Source organism: Mytilus trossulus, chromosome 14 (assembly GCF_036588685.1).
Source record: "Mytilus trossulus isolate FHL-02 chromosome 14, PNRI_Mtr1.1.1.hap1, whole genome shotgun sequence".
Lineage (NCBI taxonomy): Eukaryota > Metazoa > Mollusca > Bivalvia > Mytilida > Mytilidae > Mytilus > Mytilus trossulus.
The window spans coordinates 13355335-13377871 of NC_086386.1; the positions used below are offsets into that span (position 1 = coordinate 13355335).

Here is a 22537-nt window from a genome sequence, read left to right on the forward strand (position 1 = left end):
ACATCTCTTACAATTACAGTTACCAAGATGCACTATTACAAACATTACAGCGCACCATTTAAACGCTGCAAACTTATTGAAGCGGAAGTTGGCTCATATAATCTAAACTATAATGGTGCATCAAAGTAACGGACTGGGAAATGATCATCATTTTAGGTATATGGTAAAACGAGTGGAAAACACAAAGTGTGGATGTCGGATACAAAGTTTAAAAACAATTGTGATCAGAGATAAAAGAGTTGAAAAAATGAGGAAAAACATACAATGAAAAATTAGGAAACCCATTCGTATCCGCTTAAAAATGCATAAGGTTCTGAGTCAACATTTAAACTTACATGTATGACATACCAAATGAAGTAACTGACCTAGGCGTGTTATCACTAACTAAACATATATCATTCTTCTATAACCATAAACAGAAGAAATAGTCTAGATAAGACGGGATAATGGCGACCGCTATCTATTTGACTAGAATTTTTTCTTCTTTTGTTTTATTTTCATCAAGTAAGTTTGTTGTGAAATATGTATTTTTCTCATTTCGTACCAAATATTTTATGTAGTACATAACTTTAGATGCTACTGGTTGTATTTTAACATTATGTAATCGCATACCGACATGTCATAACTTTAGTTATGTATTGTTTGTGTACGGGACATGCCTTAAGAAGGATGCACTTTTAAACTTTCAGTGAATAGGCACAGATGACGATCGTTAAACATGGCCACTATAAACTATGAACTTACGGAAATGGCATTTATTGCCTTGTGTATCTAAAACAGAAATAGTTGGAATAAATCAGACAATAATTTGAATGTGAAAATCAATCTTTTAAAAAAACCGAAATAAATCATTGGTTAAATAAATAAAAATTGAAACTGGAAAATAAGAATTCGTGTGATAGAGACCAACGTATGCATCACACCATGTCAGCTATGGACTTACCCGATGGATTATTTTAACTACACATACCATTGACTTATTTTATATATAATTCCTCTAATCATTGGCGCCTGATTTAGATATACCCCTTAACATTGCGGCGCCTGATTAAGGTATTCCTTTAAACTTTGGCGCCTTATTTAGATATTTGTCAAACACAGCCGACTGATTTAGATATTCTTCCAAACATTGACGCCTGATTAAGATATACCTCTTACATTGGCGCCTTATTTAGATATTCCTCTAGCATCGACGTTCTAATTAAATATTCTTCTTAAACATTGGCGCCTGATTTAGATATTCCTCTTAACATTGGCGCCTGATTTAGATATTCCTCCAAACCTTGGCGCCTGATTGAGATATTTATTTTTACTTTGACGCCTAATTTAGATATTTGTCAATTACAGGCACCTGATTTAGATATTCTTCCAAACATTGGCGCCTGATTCAATTATAATATAATTCATATATGATTCGTTTAAACATCGGCGCAAAATTCAGATATTAAGAGACGATATTCTAAACATTAGCATATGATTTAGATGGATGGCTCTAGATTTGGAAATTTTAAAAACCCTCAATTCAAGTGGACTCCAGAATTAAAAGAAACTGATGATCAGAATGAATTAAAGTAAAATCTATGTTGTTAATGATCGCTTTAATTCTATTTCAGTTTCAAAGGGAGATGAACTATTTCCATTATCTGGTAAACCTGTGACTAGAGGTGAAGACAACATAAATCACAAAGTCACACTTCCGTCTAACATCAATTTTCCGTTCATGGGAACCATATACAAAGATCTTTATGTATGTTTTCTTACATTACTACTTTAATGATACATTTTATTTCAATAATATATTCGTATGCTGTAATGTTATAGGGTCATTGCATGAATATTCCCCAATATTCATGCAATAACCCTTTTATTGTATAGCAATATGATATTTGAAAGCAAAAATTGGTTTAATTAAACTTAGATTTTGTCCTTGATGACGTCAGCAATGTTGAACATGTATTGCACGTTGCATTAGTGCCATATTAGATTGAATTTATTGCACGCTAACTTTTGGTTACTTTCTGCGGGAAATATTATAATGCTATGCAATAATTGAGCATATTGGATATATTCAAAACATGTTCTTAACATGAACAATGAAATAATTCACACGAGGAAATAAAAAGCACATTTTTCATACAAAAAGTTGTTTTCAACATTTATTAAAGACTAACTACTACCTATGTATACATTGTTAACCTATCTTTACATTTTCTATAAACAAAACATAATGCTTGTGTCATTTTGGTCTTTTGTGGATAGTTGTCTCATTGGCAATAATATCACATCTTCTTTTTTTATATATATAAAGGACAACTGTACAACAGTACAACAGACCCGACAATGCCACGACTCCTCTAAGTAAATTGACCTACAAGAAAAGATGAATAAAACAGAGAACCTTCTTTAGATGTGACTAGAACACACCCGTGATATCACGGTTCGGTGACTGAATTAAAGTATATAACTATGCGCAAGCCTTATTTTAGTAGTCATCTGATAAAGTCATGCCAATTAGTTTTTCTCTGCTTTCAAATCTTTCTGTTTGAACCCGTCGAATTGGAAATTATTGGTAATATTAAATATTTGGAAAACAAAAGTTCCTGGAATGGAGTATTTCTTTAATCAACAGCATTGTCCTATATTAGTTATAATTAAAGTTGAATTCTTTGATTTGCTGTTTTACGTCATCCCTACTAACAAATTGAAAACTGTACCTGTACGCCTTTTTTTAGTCGAAATTTTAAGTATTCGTATTGTTATCTTAGAAAGTCTTACTGATTAAAATACTACAATAAGCAACAATTTGACAATTGAATAGTGTCAACCCTGTGGTTATGACCCGTGTATATAGCATATTAATCCTGAATACACCGTTTGGTGGTGCGCCTGTCAGATGCGGAACGTACAGATAAGGTAATAGGTAACAGGTGAATATACTATAATTGGTATCGGTATCGGTATCGGACTCGACCCGGAACTTCTTAATTATTGGCAATATTAATTACGTGGAAAACAAAAGGGCCTGGAGGGGTGTAATTTTTAATCTACACTTTTGTACTACATGTATATCAGTTATATATAAAGTTGAATTCTGTGATTCGTCGTTTTTACGTGATGACGGCTGACAAATTGGACCTCGTAATTTTAGTATTATAGATGTTACACAATTGTTTTAGACAAGGATGACGGTGTTGGTACCATTGAAACGTTTAAACCCGCTGCGATTCCCTGCAACTATCCTAAGTAAGGAATCTGATGTTCATTAGTTGTCGTTTGTCGTTGTGATTATTAAAAATCTCTCTTTTTATAGATTTTTAAGTTGTTTTTCCCGTTTGAATGGTTTTAAACTAGTAATTTTTGGGATCCTTTATATTTTGCTTTTTGATGTGAGCCAACTTGAAGGCTCTGTGTGGACGACCGTACTTTGACCTATAATGGTTTACTTTTATAACTCGTCACTTGGATGACGAGTTGTCTCATTGCCAATCATACCACATATTTTTATATTCAATGGTTCAGATATATAAGTTCACTTGTATCGGTTTAAATTATTTTTAAGTCATTCTTTATCCCTTACATTTAGATCATACATGTATGTTGTAAAAGTTAAAATTCACAACTTTATTCTACATGTACATTTGTACACAAATCTTTGTAAACAGCTAAATATGGTTCTGAAATTACTTTCATGTGTCTATTTTATATTTTTCATATAAAGGTATCCAAAGATGGTCTTGTTGGATTTGCTCCCCGGACACTTCATCAAACCGAAATATTTACAGACACGCTGACCAAAGATGACCCGGCTTTCGCTGCTCCATATTATTTTCCTGCCCATGACATTGGTTCTAAAATAAATGGGAAGCCATACACTGGTCAGGTTTTGTACCGAGTTGGATCTGATGTACCTGCAGGGGAGTTATCAAACTTATCCTCTATCATTCAGGAATCTATGGTGGGGTTAGAAAACCAGTTCGAGGCTTCCTATGCTTTGGTGATCACGTGGAAGGAAGTCATTTCTAAAACTGATGTTGTCAAAGGTTGTAGCTCGTGCAAGGTACTTTTGGGGATTTGCAATTGTTGCACATCTATTAGGATACTATTAAATCGATTAAGTGAGAGAATACAACAGTAGTCATTTTAAAGTTAACGATTTAATTTTAATTTTTAACAGATAGAAACGTTTCATTGTAGAACCTTTTAACTCTTGCAATATAAAGAATGATCATGCTATACTTTTCAGCTCAAATAATTAAATTTATGTAACACTCTCAATCGTGTCCTTCCTACCAAAACGTGTCCGATTCACGCAAATGTGTCCGATAATTGACATTTGCCAAAACGTTCCGGCTAGATTCTTATTAAGATAGAAGTCGCATTCAAAAGACATAAATCCTGGTACTTCAGCGCGGTAAATCCTTAAGTATATATTTTGGGCACAATTACTTAAACTTAAAAATGGGACAGAGTTGAGAGAAGAAAATTCAATACGTATTAGCATAAGCTTGTTCAATGCCAGTTTGTTATATTAAGCATTATTACAAAATTGATAAGCAACAAATAAAAAGTATAAGCGCCCTTTTACAACTAGACATATATTGGAGTTCAGTGTCGTTATATGAACACGTTTTGGGGAATCGGACAGGCTTGGGGGATGGACGCGTATCTGAGTGTATACTGAATCTTACCGTTTGATTTACATGTAACACTTACTAGCATTTTTTTATGAATTTTATTAGCAACTACGTTATATACCTTTGCACTTCTATATCATGTGAATATTAAATTTGCATTATCTCGGAAATTACCAACCTTTTTTATTCGTTATCTATATACCATCCACCATTCTCTAGGATATTGTAAAATCTCATAACATCTGTAAGATAGTCAAGTCTTGGAGTCCAATACTTATAAGATTGTCGTTGATCATCTCAACGAGATAAATTTTCTCGCTTCAGCCGCCTCTGCGAAGTTGAGTTGAGATGACCATTTGATAATCTGTTGATCGCTATTTTACCTATGACGACGTTGTCAATTTTATGTCAATTTCATTAGCAACGCCGCGTGCCTCCTTAGTTTAGCGATAATTTTCCATCTCAAGCGAGTACCATGATATGAAAAATTATCACAAAACAGATCAAAGGAAAAATGAACAAAATAGTGATAAGCTTATTTATTACATGATGCACATAGTTGATATGTAAATAAAGGCGTTTTTGTTTCAGAATAATACATTTCAATTGGCAATGTTGACCGATGGTACTTCCAGTTTTGCTATATTTAACTATGTTAAAATGGACATAACAATGGACCAGTTTACTCAGGTTAGAACTAGCAATACTTAACAAATTTAAAGTCAGAGTATACTTCGACATGCACACAGGGTAAAGAAAAATAAAAAAGAGAATGGAAACGGGGAATGTGCTAAAAAGCCTCAACTAAATAGAAGAACACAGACCATGGCCACCAATACATCGTCAACACAGCGAGAAAATTCCGTACCCGGAGGCAGGCTTCAGCGGATCCTAAGCAAAACTATGTAAAAGTTCAGAAAAAGATAGAAGTCAAACTAAACTTCGAAACATATAGAACAAAAAGAAAATAACATAACATACAATACTTAAAACGCCAGAAGTTCCTGACATGGGACAGGGGGAAAATTGCGGCGGGTAAATATGTTTTGTATCATTTCACACCAATACCGATAGCCAATGGAAAATAACTAAATATATAGCAATCCGCAGTCAGCAAAATTCAGTTTAAAGTACGAGTCCGATGTTAGAATAGAATATGATAAGAGCCTACAATCGTGAAAGGAAACGCTAATTAAGATTAACAAACCTCTGAGGGCGCAACACAATACACTAGTTTCTGTTATTCCCTCATCATAGGCAGCATGTTGTGTACTTGTTTTTTTTTTCAACAGAGAAAGGAAATATTATTGAAGTAGACAACACAAGTTGATTTTCTTTTGTAGTCCGGTTTTAATGCTGGGGACGGAAGGGGATACGCAACCGCATTAAACGATAAACAATTGAAAAATGCTGTGAACAATTATGGGAGTGAAACAAAAGGAAGGTATATTTACAGAATAGACGGAGAACAAATACAACATGGGGGATGCTCTAACGATACACGTGGAGGTAATATACATGTATATAAACAAGTCTAAATTGAAATACACATATGAATATATTTTTTTTAAAGTTTATCAACAAGTAAGAACAACACAAACTAGTTGTATAGGAAAGTTTATTGTCAAACTTCATTCTTATTATTGTAAAAAAAGTTGAAACAACACGTTTTTAAACAATTTCAATGCGTTCGAGGCGCTTTTTTGAATTTACCTTCATCAGGGACGCTCAAAGCCAATCATTTCAAATCCGAGGATGTATAAGTACCGAAACCGTTGAAGAGCTCTATGACAAAAATATTAATAGTATTACCTAAAATTGATAGCCGAATTCATCTAAAGTAAACTTTGCTGGAGGGAGTTGAAATCTTAGTTTCTTAATAATTTCAAAACTTATAAACAGACAATTTAAAAAAAAATTGTTAAGGCAAGTCGCATGTCATTACCGACGTACTGACTACTGAGCTGATGATATCCTCGGGGACTGATAGTCCACCAGCAGTGGCATCGACCCAGTGATGTAAAATATGAAATAATTTTAATGCGTCCGAAGCGCTTTTCTGGATTAACCTTCATCAGGAACGCTCAAAGCCAAACATTCGAAATCCAACTTAATTAATTGTAGTATTCCTCGCTATCTAGTATACTCAAATATGCAATCTGCATAAGATTTCATTTAAACAGAACAGATCGTATATAGACAATTATACAATAAATTGTTCATATCTGTAGTCCAAAACATTATTTGTTATTTTTTCTGTATAGGGACAAATTCCCAATATGCAATTTAAATCTGTAAAGAGACTTCTGATGCGTACTTACAAGATTAAAGATAATGAACATTTAAGGAGATCATTTTATATTTTTGTATAAATGTGTGATTTTATGCTATCTTTGAAGGTGTCCTAAGTATTTACCCAACATACGCTGGAATGCTTGGTGGTAAAATGTTGGATATATCTGGTCCATGCATGCCAAATAATCCACGTCAAACACAAGTTAAGTGTAGATTTGGAGGCAAAGATGATTTCATCACATACGGCTATAAAGTTAATTTTATGAAGGCAAGGTGTGCTGTTCCAAGGATGTCCATACGTGGATGGATAACGGTAGAAATGTCAATAAATAACAGATCATATTCACACAGTACTAAAATCCTAATAGGTATGTTTAACAGATTAGAATAGACAACATTCACACAGTTCAAGATCTTGGCATTTTAAACAAATATTATAATAAACGTGATTGTTGAACATGTTCTTTACATATTTAGTAGTACATTTCAGCTGTTGGAACCTTCTGTTTTCTTTTAAGCCATGGCGTTGTCAGTTTGTTTATGATTTATAAGTTTGAATGTCCTTCTGTCATCTTTTGCGCCTCTTTCTGTTAGACAGTGATTTAAATGAATTTGTTAAACTAAGAAATACTAGATTACAGGGGATTTTCCTCATATGGAACAACAAAAACTCCATCAACGAAATGCTGCTGAACGTCCTAAAAATCTTTTAAAAAAAAACAAAAAAAAAAAACAACACGAGATTCTAAATTGAAATGGATCGTTTTACGAGAAACCAATTATAAACTAGTATCCATAGTAAAATACATCAGTATTTAAGAGATGTGTGGATAATCATTAACACAGACCTCATGAGTTACAAAATTTAATATAATACCACATTTATACAAATCTCAGTGTAGAAGACAATTTGTACATAGTCACATAAGTTTCCTATCCTTAATTTTTAAGTAAATGTAGTGACACATTTATTTGATTTGCAATGCATGAAGGTATTTTTGTTTTTTTTTGTTCTGTTCATATATGTCAACGTATACTATTTACAGTTCATCCGGGGAGAGTATCAAAGAAGGAGAGAATACATTTACCATACATGGGAAAGGGACAGGGATGGAACGAGACTGCCACAACACAGTTAACTTTGAAATGGAACAGTTCTTTATTGACAGATAATGGAAATGCAAACCTCAACATTTCTTTGATGGGATATAAGGAAGATAATAACGAGGTGAGTCATGCCACGTTTTTTTAAAGTATAATACATGCTTTCCGATTTTATTTGTTTTTAAAAATGAATGGACGGATTTAAAATTCAGTTGACATGTTGATTCTCGAATCCGACGAGTCGGTCAAATTTGTCCTAGTTAGTAGTTTACACGAGGTCTCTCTCGCACTATGTTGCCTACTTATATCTGAATTTCAAGAGATAAAATAAATTAATTTTGGAATAGATGTAATGTGATTATATAAACCTTGTTCAGCTTTTAGCTTTATTTTGACATTTCAGATAACCGTGTCCAATCTAAGACATATAGGAACTATTCAGGCATCCGTGGGGCAGTTTACATTTCAGACTAGTAGTATAACTTGTATAGGTTCCATTTGTGATGAGTATGAAATTGGAGTTGTAATGGCAGAACTTCAAGACCAAAAGCAGGCTACATTTTTCAGGTATGAAGCAATGTAATCGCATATTCTCTTTTGACCAAATTAATTTAATTAAAAAAAAGTGAAAGCTTGATGCTTCAATGACTTACATTGAGACCTAGGTGGCAGAGTTGTTTAGATATTTAGAATAATTTGAATTTTCTCTTAAACATTTGTACATTTCATTGGTCTAATTATACGTTTTCTCTTTTTTCAGAACTGTTATATAACAAGAAAATGACTTTCCGTCTTGAATTGTTTTTGTTGAATGTGTAACATTTCGTTGACTTCGTTTACACGGTGATATAAATGATCATTGCAATAGTTGTCAAACCTGTTCTGTTCCACAGAAAAATGGAAAGACATAATTATACATTCTCCAAAAGTTTTCTTAGGCCCGTTATTCAACTATGATGACGTGATAATAGGTAATTTTGAAGTTTTTATTATAAATTTTGCACCTTTTCAGATCCATAGTTAGTAACGTAATAACTTTAGGATTTTTTGTAAACAAGGCCATGGTCCTGACGCTTGGTGACAATTGGCCGAGCCAAAAATGTAAGACTTGGTATGATCAGGACAGACAAGATATGAGTTGGTTGAACAGCTTGGAGGATTGTCCTTGTACACTGGTACAAGCACTAAGTGATATAGGACGTTTTCAGACTGATTTCGGGTGTTACCTGTATGATAAGAGTACCAGTAAATGTAGATATCACGTGGGAGCTGTGCATTGTGTTCGATCAGTTCAATCTTCGTATGTATCTCTGTTATTCTTTATCATTTAACACATTGTACCAAATAAGTAAAACTGTAATCAATTAAATATATTTATGACTATTGAGGAGCGGTATCCTTCCATTGCCTTTATTTGTTAATCAACGATTGATAATGTTTGATGCTTCTTTAAGTTCAGTAGTTGTATTGCTTCTTCGTGGAAGTTCTTCCAAATCTTCAAAGAGATAAGAATTGTACAATAAGCCAACGTTACAAAATTAGAAATTACAAAACAAAACCATAATAAGACAATAATTATGTAACAAGCAAAATGACGTGTTCAATACTTTTACATTGGTTAGTTTAAAATAGAGTAAATTCAGTCTCTCCTTCGAACACAAGCAAAGACATTGACATAAACACGTGATTCGGCTAAGTAAAAAGCATTGAAAAATGAAATCTGGGGAGTTGTTTTAATCTAATATATCAATATGAATATAAACAAAATATATAACAAAGAATGATGCATATATAAAACATTCAACTGCATAAAACTAAAATTGAAGATTTCTCACAAGCTTGTTAAAACGTATTGAATTTGTCGTCCATTGTATGTTTGTTTTTTTGTTTTTTTATGGAAAGCCTTTTCGAAATCGACGTAGCGTGTTCTTATATCATGCTCTATCACCATTGTGCTAGGTTTAGGACGGGAAGTCTCCTACAAACATGTTCAACCTTCACATATCATTTGATATCATGATATTGAACACAAATGCAATTATTTAACAAATAAAAGAAAATTTTGCCTAGTCCTAATTCTTTTATTACTGTTCTTTGAATTATTCCACCAGGAAGACCGGTTCCGGCAACCAGTGCTGCTATGATACTGGAGGAAATCTAAAGTACTCATCTGATAGTTTTCAAGGCAGCACGCCAGACAGAAGTCATGCGTGGGGTGCCTTTCCATATGGTAGGGTTGACCTTGTTCCTCATATGTCCCATTGGCTTAAAGATGTTGTGACGTTCTATCAATGTTGTTTGTGGACTGATTACAGAGATTGTGATTATTACATGGATCAGCGGTCAACCCGGGATTGTAAAAACTATATTCCACCTACAACAGGTACAAAAAACGTTAAACTATAGTTTGTTCTCAATTACTCTATAATTGCTTGTTGTAGTCCGTATGCACTTGTCAGCGTAGAATATAACTTTTCAGTCGAGTAGTCATTATACTGTTTTTGTGTATAGTCGGTTTTATACATGAAGACACATAAGCGCCGCGATAACATGGTTGCTTATGGTGTCAGACCACCAATTACTCCGTCCAATTTAGAACGTATGTAAAAGTAGACCTACTCTGACACAAAATAGTGATTTTGATGTCCTTGTTTACTTAAACTAACAAACAAATTTGCAGAAATGAAACTTTTGGTGAAAGATAAATATATCTAGATCATTTTGAGCCAAAATTTACTTGTCTATGAGTTTGCATTAAAAATTGAGGATTAATGCGCTCCATAGTATGCTAATTTTAGATTTCCAGAAAACCAGGTTTTTGTTTTGAAGTACTTCTATTTAAAGGTCAGTTATTTTGTTAGAAGGCTTTAAAGGTATGTTGACAATTGGCATGTAGAAAGCTGAAACATGTACAATTCAGGATATACCTGGTTTCTATGAAGTTAAACTTAAGGTAAAAATTTTAGAAAGCTGTGAAAATTGCAAAATTTGGTTGAACAGATAGGGATTTATAATTGGTGGTCTGACACCTTTAAATTCCACGGAAGATAAAGAAAAATCTCTATGCTACTAATTCATGTGTAAAATCCTTGGCTGTTTCGTTGATTGATAACGCATTTATATTAGACGAAATGTAAATTTACAGAACATTTGTACATGTTCCATCTATGCATCATTTATATTTTTTTCTATGTAGCCATGGTTTTTGGTCAAGGTCATTTTGAAACATTTGATGGCATGTACCAACGTATGTGTAGTCCTGGTGATTTTCTTTTGATGAATACTACATTACTTGATGCTAGTGTTGTGACCGTTCAAGGACGATTTTACGAAAATGTTTTCCATGAAATAGTTGGTAAGCATCATGCTAATATAGGGAACACAACGCGTGTTACATGTTTTGTTATTGTAACTTATATTCAACTTTAATAATTAATTTTAAATTGACTTAAAGACCCATTGGGTCGGATGTATTTGCATATATTATGTTAAACTATGTTAATTGACACACTACTGTAATTAAACAAGTCACTATGATAAATAATCTACTTACTTACTTACTTATATTAGAATATTTAAGGCAAATTTGTAGAAGCAAGTTTCAAACCAGAGTCTATTGTGTTAAATGGAGATATTGCACACCATGTATTCTTCTTGAGTTCATGTGAATCCTTGAGTTATGTTTGTTGCCTTGATATGTATCAGATGATTGATTTGCGAGTATTGAACACCGATAAATGAATTTAATGTCGCCTTTTATTTGTCTTTTTCTTATTTTCATTCTTTCTTCGCTTTTCATTGAATGGAACAAGTTTAATGATTTTATCCATATTCTTTGATGTATAACCATTTAGTTACGACTATTCATATAAGGCCAATAGAAATTGAACGTACCATTCACATGGATATGCATTTATTTAATTATCAATTATCACCTATTAAAAATATAGTATATTAAAAGGTGCAATGTGTATGTGCATGCGAGGTTTCTTTATTATTTTATTCTTTTGTTATAACAAATACATCGACATGTGTACTAAGAAGATGTAATGGTCACTATTAATAATAAACGATTATTTTGCTAAAGGGGTAGGAGGCAATACCTCTGTCATGTTAACCAATATAGGAATTCGTGTTTCTCGTGGTAGTACTACTGAGACTGTAGAAATCAGACTAAAATTACCAACAGCAGATAGGCGTGTACGTAACCTGGATGTTCTGGTCAATCAGCAATATCATGTTTTCGAGGATAAACAAACTTTCTGGCAGGACTTTAAATGTGAGTTCATCTGTATTGATTGTTGAACATATCATACTTAACACTACATGTTTGTAGTATCCATTATACATCGAACGATTTTAAACAGTAAACTATAATGCATGTTATTGATTAAGTACATGTATACACAACTTGTGTTTTTAGTGAATATTCACATAGGCTGAACATATATATTTTTCAATCCAAATGTGTGAAACATGCAGAATCTGTTAGAGAGTAATCTCAATGGAAATTATTTTACACCACCTTATCTAAATATATATATTATAAATTATGTGAGATGCGAAACAGAACACTGGAGAAATGTTATCCTCATTTACTGTTTATGCTTTTATCTTAAGGTAGTCGGTTTCCGAATCTTACATTGCGTTCTAGGGTGTTACATGTTATATGTGTGGTCCTTATTTCAGTTATTCAATTGATCATGCTTTCTATAGTCATTTCATAAAACTTAGAGAATTATAGAACTGATAAAAACATAGATGACTATAGACTGTCTTTCTCATCATAATTACTAGTGTATATGCATTCTTAATGTGACAAATATATATATTAGATACTTATGTCAAATTCGCTCTGTAAGATTTCAGTGTGGTGAATACGGATGAGACGGGTATGGAATCCAACTTCACTGTTATTCTACAGGATGGACTAGCTATTCAAGTAGCTGATTGTGACAGAGTATTGTGTGTTGTAATTGTAGCACCACCTTCCCTTCAGGTATGTCAAAAAGAATCACAATATTTAAAACAAAAATAGGCACACAAAACAATTTAATATTACCATATCAAAAACGTTGTCATTTGTTTTCTTATTTATTTGAGTAACATATTCTGACAACAGAGTTGGTTTTCTTTCATAACAACGATCCACTAATATTGATGTGTGCTTGTCCCAACTCCCAAGTCAGGAGCCTTTGAGTTTAGTTATTCCCTTATGTTTTTGTTTATTTTAGTTTATTGATATGTTGTTGGTTTTGAAATGAAGACGTCCTCCGAGTGCAGAATTTTTCTCGCGGTTTTATGCTATTTTGTCGAATTGTTGTCTCGTTGGCACGTTCTCAATTTTATTCATACTCTGAAACAAGCACACATTGTGATTTTGTTTAATCATTTAATAGAAATACGACAAACTAATCGATAAGTTATTAGTGTATGAAAAAACACATGCATTGATTTATAGAATAAAATGAACATATATTTGGTTATTTTTGCAAGTGGAACATCATTACAAATGAAACATGACTGAGCTAAAAAATAATGTTTGTGTCTAAAATACAGAAATCATGGCGGCTGCCAAAGCAAAAAAACAAAGCTCACCTTGAACATGTTTTGATAGATAGATAGACACACATTTTGAATGCAGTTTTCCATTCCTCTTATCCTCAAGATTTTGTGATATATTTGCAGGGGAAAGTCCAAGGTCTCCTAGGAAACTGTAATGGAAATACTACAGATGACCTACTTAATCTAAATTATACAGTTGCTTCACAGATTGATAATCACTCATTGAATGATTTAACGCTTTATCAACTGTTCAAATATCCATGTAAGTATACGATCAAAGTCTTGCTCTTGAAGCAGCGGCTCCAAAATTGTGATATCGATGTGACACAACATTCGCAATTTGATTCCGATTTGCTAACTACATGTATATTGTTATTTATGTTCTTTCGTCACTGTCCCATGTTAGGAAAAAGGTTTGCGAATGCTGACTTGTTTAACTCCACCACTTTCTGTATGTGCCGATTCAAATTCATGAGCCTGTTATTCAGCAGTTGTTTTTAAAAGCCATTTATTATGAACTATATGATTTTAGCTTTAATGGAAAGGCTCCGTGTTGAAGAGAGTACTTTGACCTATAATGGTTTACTTTTACATATTGTGACTTGGATGAAGAGTTGTCTCATTTTTAAACATACCACATAATGGCAATATTTTTATATTCACATATGTAAATAACTTTTAATTTGACAAATGTGCTATCATATCCAACCATTCATATTGTTTTATAGGGGCAACACAGTATATAGACAGCATATTACCAATATTTATCGCGCCAAGTTATAATCCACCAATTTGTTCAAAAGAACAACCCAACAGACAAGCGCTACAAGAATGTCACAACAATAAGCCTTGTATGTTTGACTATAGAGCTACTGGTGACAAGGAAATAGCAATGAAAACTAAATCAATGTCAATGAGAATCCATGAACTACGACGATTCCTATCTCCAGGTAATATTCGTCCATTGTGATACGCCTGTCGTCTTTAGACGGGACGTATTATGGTATACCGTTGTCCGTCCATCCGTAGTCCACACTTCGGACAATAACTCAAAAACGCTTTCACCAATTTCCATGAAACTTAAGTGAATTGTTTATATCTATTGACGTAAGCTCCCTTTCGTTCTTATTTTAATTTCAGATTTTAAGTTTTGAATTTACAGGGCTTTATTCGTAAAAAAGGGGGTCCGTCGTCCACACTTCGGACAATAACTCAAAAACGCTTTCACCAATTTCCATGAAACTTAAGTGAATTGTTTATATCTATTGATGTAAGCTCTCTTTCAATTTTTATAAATTTCAGATTTTAAGTTTTAGATTAATGGGGCTTTATTCATAAAAAAAGGGGGTCCGTCGTCCACACTTCGGACAATAACTCAAAAACGCTTTCACCAATGTCCATGAAACTTTGGTGAATTGTTTATATCTATTGATGTAAGCTCTCTTTCAATTTTTATAAATTTCAGATTTTAAGTTTTGGATTAAGGGGCTTTATTCATAAAAAAAGGGGGATTTTGAACACTTCGGACAATAACTCAAAAAGGCTTTCACCAATGTCCATGAAACTTTGGTGAATTGTTTATATCTTTTGATGTAAGCTCCCTTTCAATTTTTATAAATTTCAGATTTTACATTTCCGTGTTATGAATTTTTGTGCTTTAAAAAAGGGGGATTTTCCAATTTTGGGACAATAACTAACACTTTCAAAAACAAGTTAAAGAGCAATGGGCGTATCTAGTCTAAAGCGCAGCCCTTTATTAATGACAACATCCGTTTTTTTTGTACAATTTCACATGTTCATGTACATGTTTGTTTTTAGTTTTTAATCCTATTAAAATGATATCAGAAAGCATTTCCTTTGCCATTTTTTGAAGTCTATTGAAAACTAAAATGCGAATTTTAAAAAACTTTTGAATGCTAGAGAGTGCATACCAGACACGTTCGCCTTTCCTCCTGAACAAAACACAATGTGGTTATGCACTACAGAGAATATAACACACTCTATGATATCACGTCTATTAAAAAATCAATTTTTTAATAAAAGTAGTTTATTTCAAAATCAAAATGTTAAATGAAGAGTTTAGATATAATTATGAAGACGGGATGGTACTATGTAATATCTTATATTTGATCTGTCTGAAATATTGGCATGGTGCAAAACCATATTACTAACTATTACATGCTATATTAAAAGGAAAAGATAATAACGGACAATGTATGATACATGTCCATATATGATACATATATCACAGAGTATGATCAATTTCTGTATGACGTCAATTCAAACACGGTATAATCAATGCACATCAATTGGTTTTTGATAGGGAAATAATGAGTGGCACACAAATAGTTCAACTTCATAGTTTCATCTGCATATAGTACGCGTGTTTGCTATTGCCATTAACATGTCTGTCTGTAAAATGTTTAGACCTGCTGCATTTGATTGGGACTGTTCTCATAAAATTGACGGTTCCAATTTTCTTGCACCAGATGCGCATTTCGACACTACATGTCTCTTCAGTGATTCTAAGTTAGGAATCTATTGTTTGCTGGTTGTCGTTTGTTTGTGAGTTTTATAAGTGTGTCGTTTTTTAGCAGAGACATTAAACAGGTTAAACAAACTCTAGTAATAATCGAGATTTTCTCAAGCTCTAATGTTAGCCACCATCGAGTTGGCTTATACTAGTGTTTTTTTTTAACAACTCTGACTACCCATAACAGTCTTGCACTGTTGTTGTAGTAGGTGTGGCAACTGAAGACAAAGTACTGTGGAGTTCAGTCAATGCATTAGACCGTTGGTTTTCCCGTTTGAATGGTTTTACACTAGTAATTCTGGGGTCCTTTGTGGCTTGCTATTCGTGTGAGCTAATGCTCCATGTTGAAGACCGTTATATTGGCACACATATGACACCTTAATATATATATTCATGTATAATAGATATTGAAAACATGTTTGTCAAATAGAAATATATATTGCTTCATCCAGTTTTAAGCTCCATTTTGTACTATTTATTAATTGTAGTTAGGACTTGTGGACTTCTATAATGGTTTACTTTTAACACATTGCGACTTAAGTGGAGAGTAGTCTCATTGCACTCATACGACATCTTTATATAATTATTATATATATTAATTGCAGTTAGGACTTGTGGACTTCTAAATGTTCCACGAAGTGTGAAGAGTAGCACGAATTACAGACTCGGACAGACAGTTACTGTAGAGAGTTGTAGACAGGGACACATACAGGGTGATGACAAGACATACACGTGTTCAGCAACAAGTGAAACGACTCAAAAATGGTCGCCGTCGATCAATGCCAAATGTTCAGGTAATTATAGAGAGTTGTAGAGAGTGGCACTTACAGGGTAATACCGTGACAAACAGATGTAAAACAACCAGTGCCACTACTCAGAATGGTCTCCTTCAGTCAATGTCATATGTATAACTTTTTGTACTCAAAACTTAAGATTATGACGGTGACTAAATGAATATACAATTATGTTCTTATGAGGAGTAGATAATCAAAAATTCAACCGGAGGAGAATAACTCTTACACGGGTTGACAATTTTGGATAATCACCGACTCAATTGTTCATAACTGTTTTATTGTACCGAACGAACTGTTTCAAAATATCAAAGTAAAACGAACCGTTTCGACTTTGAAAATAGAAGTAAAACACTGTTACAATAAAACATTAAATGTTAAATATTGTTACAGATTGTCAAAACACTAACGTTAGAAAACTATTCTGTGTATGAACATTATCCTAGGAGATAACTCGTGTACAAATCAAGAAGCTCAAAAGGTAATCGCCGGTGAATAATAGGGTTATTCACCGCTGGTCTAATTTTTTTGGGTTAATTGTCCTTCCTTGCAATTGAATGAAAGTTAACTGAATTATTCCATATTACGTGATTACGTTTTACCCAATAAAATTGTTTAAATACATGTAATAATACTGTAAGTTAGGCAGAATATGTAACAGACAGAGTATACAGCAATATGAAAATTTACTGATAAGAATAACGAATAATATTTTTTAACTCGAAAACAAGCTTTATATCTGATTTGTTTTTAAGGGTATCTGCGTTTTATTATATGATGGACATTTAGTCCGTTTTCCGAACCGAAATGTTAACTGGGTACTTAACTAAATACACATTGTAAAATTGATGTATTTGATATTAATCCACAAGAAGTTTGAAAAATTTTGAGGCCGACTTTTGAGTTTGACGACCCGTCGTCTTTTTAGATATATGAACGATCTTTAATTCCATTATAGCTAAAGAAGAAAAGGTTAATGCTGCTCTTTTAGTTGGAATTATAATTGTTGTTGCTGCTTTCAGGAATTGGTGAGTAAGTAAACCATTGTTTTTGGTATCTTTGTAAAGCAAAATGAATGTTTATCAACTTTTCACGTTGCAAAATATTATCTCTGCCTACAAAATATTTCCATAATGAGTTATAGTTGAAAGTTTTGATTAGAAGAAAAAAAAAAGTTTATCCCCACCCAATAATTTTGTGTCTATCACATGTCACGTATTTTGTAAAAAGTGAAGTTTAGTCATATTTTGATAATTACGTGTGTTTTATAGAGACAGGTTGAATTATTATTCTAATTTACTACAAACGTGAATTGAATCGAGATGATTTGGATTTGTAAATATTATTAGGCCAAATGACTACTGTTGAATAGTGCGATTACATGTATAGTACCCTCGGCTTCATTTTAGAATTGAATGCATCTTTTTGTGACTTCATTGGGGTGTAAAAGCGTTGACCGAAGTACATTTTGTATGAAGCGTGGAAGCGCTTCATTCTAAAAATGTGTGCACGCATATATACATAAAAATAACATAAACGTTACCAATTTTTCTGCATAAGAAACAAACATAACCATTCGAAATTAAACTCTTAGCATTTCATCCTAATAGTTGCATTTTTCTTTTTTTCAGTTTATTTTGAGACTCATTTGACATTATCAATATTGTTAATATTGAAAAGAGCATGTAGTTTTCATTCATATCATGTATACTGTATATATTGCATTTCTTTTTATATTATACTACAAGGAGAAAGATTTTGTTATACGCTTTTGTTACTTGTTTCTGAGTCCTTTTTGCGAATGGGTATTTATATTGTAACTTGAATAAATGATAATATAACATTGTTCACATCAAAAACTAAACTAAAACGAATCGACAAATACAACATGCAGAAGGTTTACATTTTTATGATTGCTAAAAATAATAATTTGGCTATAAAGATTGATGTTTCAACAACTACCAGACCTTCAATTTGGTACCATAGATGCGCGTTTCGTCTACATTATACTTAACAGATACGAGGTTACAGGGCATTCAAATATGGATGAAGAATAGTTGATCTACGGTAGAAGACCCATTATATTTGGAGTAATCTAAAGATGCAGCACGTCGCTAACAGACACTTCTCTACAAACATTAAACAAATTAGTTATTTAAACAATAGTACAGTCTATATAGCATCAAAGTTCACGTATCAAAAGTCTGAGATTTAAAGTATCAATTTGGTTATCGACAAAAAATACAATGGACGACAAGTAATCCAAGATTATTTAATTATATTATATATTTAAAGCACCGAAGCTATCAATTTGTGATAACCGCACATGTATATAATTTCTGTTATCGCAATAGCGAAGTCAATACAAAGTGGATTTAGCGACTAGTCAATTACCAATGTTACAGTCAGAGCTCAAAATATTCCATTCTGATGACAGAAAACGACGTAAAACCGTACTGTTAGAATATATGTCATTCGTCGTCTACGATTGCGCGTACGTTTTTATTGTATCAATTGCGTATAGGCATCCGATGCCTTGACAATAAGTGACATTATATATGATTTTGCATTAGAATTGAGGTTTGAAATCGTTGTAGACAGGCTATACTACATATAGACGACTATTTAGATCAGCAAGTTTAATTTGTCCGCGGAGCATTTGAAACGTGTTTAATATTTACTAACAATCGTGTGTTTCGCAATCACGTGTACATTATCTTTTCGTATACTGACCAGCGTAAATAAGAGTGCATTATCAGAAAACGTGACACTGTTTATTGGTCATTTGTTCATATGGTCGACCCTTCTGATAAAATTAATATCAATGTAAATAATATAAACAAACAATAATTGGAATATATAGTATGTTGTTTAGGCTAGTTACCTTTCACAAAAGTTTGAAAGGACTTTATACCGACTATGCCTATATAAAAAGTTTTTAAAGTTTAATAAAATAAAGACTGAACACATTGATATCAGTTGGCATGTCTGAATGAAAAGAAGTATTCGCAGTTTGTAGTATATTATTTGTGTCGTCTTTGTACGTTATATTATTTCTATTTTAAATTTTGTGCTATGCATTTTAGAAATTTATTCGATATACACTTGTATTTGTACTATTTAAGCCATATCTTAATATTTTAACTATTCCATTAACATTGGATTTAATATACTGCCTATCATGTTAAACGTTCGATAGAGAAGACTTCATACGGAAACTTCTCGGGAAGAAAAAATAGAGTAGTAATATTTTTTGTATATTAACGACAAAAGAAGTGATTTCTGCTTAATTGTGTTCTTTCGATTTCTATGTAGCAGCATTATAGCGGCGCATGGATACGTAGCATGCATCTCCAAATTAATATGATACTCCCAGGTCTTGATTTCCTTGACAGACGTTTGCTGCTCACAAGGAAGCTATTAAAACAAGAGTTCTAAATCGTAAAGTTGAAATCATCCCTTCGTAAATTTTATGGACGCTATCACCAGTTGACCGTTATGGACTATCCGTTTCACAAATGATATTGGATATGTTCCGTATGTCGTTACTACAATCCAATCAATTTTCGCGAATGTGAGCTACCGAATTAGACTATTTACTAGTGTTCTATGTTGTGTCTTGTGTACTATTATTTGTCTATTTGTCTTTTTTCTATTTTATCAATAACGTTGTCTGTTTATTTTTGATGCACTAGTTTAGATGTCCCTCTTGGATATTTTGCCCCTCTTTTATAGACAGCAAATATAACTAACAATACAAAATACAAATTTGAAAATTTTGCTGACATAGTTGGTAACTGGCATGTATATAATATGATGAATTTTCATTTAATGACAGTAGTATGCTGAAACATGTTGATACGTCTCGTGTATACAAGCTTAGAAAAGTTAATGTGTCATTAACTATGTACGAGTTTAATAAAAATTAATGTAAATGGAGAAAAAGTCGGTCGCTGTTATCACCTTTATCAGGACAGATACTATATGCTGATTGTACATAACTGTACTTGTCTTATTACCAAATGACGTGTATGAGTAACACTGTGCCATGATCAACATGCACTGACATCCAGAAAAATGAGCAATTTATTTTTAAATAACTCATTCATTTTATATTTGTACTTCTCTTGTTTGCAATTGACGATATATATCAAATGAAAAAATATCTCGGCACAAAATGAATCACTACATGTTGATTAGTCATTGCTATTCTAACTACCAGTTGTAAATACTTCATGTATTTTAAAGACGAGAACAAATTATATACTTGTAACAGAGTAATGCTCTAATTAAGTAGTCAACCAGGACTATGTGTAAATTCTTAAACAGCCATTTAAAAACATAGAGTACGAACCTCGATTGTAGTCCGCCTAGAGCTTTTTGTGATTTTTGTTATATTTAAATAAACTCCTCATAGATATCAGGATTGAAATTTTATATTTAAATAGATTCGCGTAACATGTAACAGGGAAATATTAACAATTGTAACTGCATCTGAATATGGAAAAACAAACTTTCATTATTTACTAGATTGTTTGATTAAAAAAGACAAGAACGAGTAGAAATAACTCCAGTTGCTAGTACTTAAATATTTCTATCTTTGTATTGTCTTTATAAATATCATGATTGCTGTTACAACTGTTGTTCTGTTTGTGTTGCATTTAATGGGATGTTGACTCCTTTTTTTTACCATACTGACATGTAAATATGTGTTTGTCGTTTGTAGAAATATTTTGGCCATTTTCATGGGATGTATTCACGCTCTATATATTCTTGTGGGCATATAATCTACATATATGCCTAAAAGAATATTTTTCCTATAGTTGAAGCACGACGAATGTGACCAGGTTTCTGTGCATTATATGCGAAATAGTATCGTTTGAACTTTGTTTTTATCATAACGTTCCAATTTCTTATATAAACACATGTGTATGGTTAACATCTTGCTTCAACGCCTCGATTGTTTAACTCTATAAACTATTTTCGTTTTTCGGATCTAACTGAAATGAGGATGTATGTACACCCCTTCCCCCAAAATACGTATGAATTGTGATTTTTATGCTTGTCTAAAGTTGTGTACATCATCATTTCAAGCTTGTTGATTGATTATTGGTTGCTTATCGTCCAGTGGCAAATATTTCATGCATATTAAGGGCGAGAACAAGTTCACAATAAATACAAGAGGTAGGTTGATACAATAGTGGCCATTTTGGATGATGGTCTGGCAAATTTGGACTGCCACTGTAAAATGAGGGTATATTGGGTAGGGACAGAAATTTGGCCTTGCAACAGGCCACCTACGGACCCTCAAAAGAGTTCTTGCAAGGGTTCCTAACGTGCAAAGAGCGTGGCACTCTCTTTACATGAGGCATCGGATTTAACGTCCCCCTTCTGACCGGACGTGACTGCAAACTTGATACATCCCGCACAGCCAAACGGATGCCCCATTTCGGCAAGCGTTTTGCTGCCGGTCGGGAGAAAACCATTTGACCATATTTCTATACCCCAGTCACTCTTGTTTGTAGTATACTTAAAATTCACAAAAGTCGGAATTAAAAGATGTTTTATGTATACACCAATGAAACAGCAAACAAACAACACACATTTCTCTATCG

General features: G+C 32.9%; 1 protein-coding gene across 1 annotated transcript; it reads left to right on the forward strand.

Annotated features, from left to right (window-relative positions):
• The first annotated feature begins 383 nt into the window (after positions 1 to 383).
• On the forward strand, positions 384 to 18665 carry LOC134696167 (sushi domain-containing protein 2-like). The gene is made up of 18 exons (XM_063557824.1): positions 384 to 504; positions 1614 to 1747; positions 3719 to 4057; positions 5226 to 5324; positions 5978 to 6143; positions 7034 to 7297; positions 7976 to 8157; positions 8437 to 8600; positions 9046 to 9333; positions 10145 to 10416; positions 11230 to 11388; positions 12121 to 12312; positions 12896 to 13032; positions 13722 to 13860; positions 14327 to 14548; positions 16737 to 16925; positions 17881 to 17954; positions 18554 to 18665. Exons 1-17 carry the CDS (start codon positions 447 to 449, stop codon positions 17952 to 17954), a joined length of 3078 nt encoding a protein of 1025 aa, XP_063413894.1. The 5' UTR covers positions 384 to 446; the 3' UTR covers positions 18554 to 18665.
• Positions 18666 to 22537: the final 3872 nt, after the last annotated feature.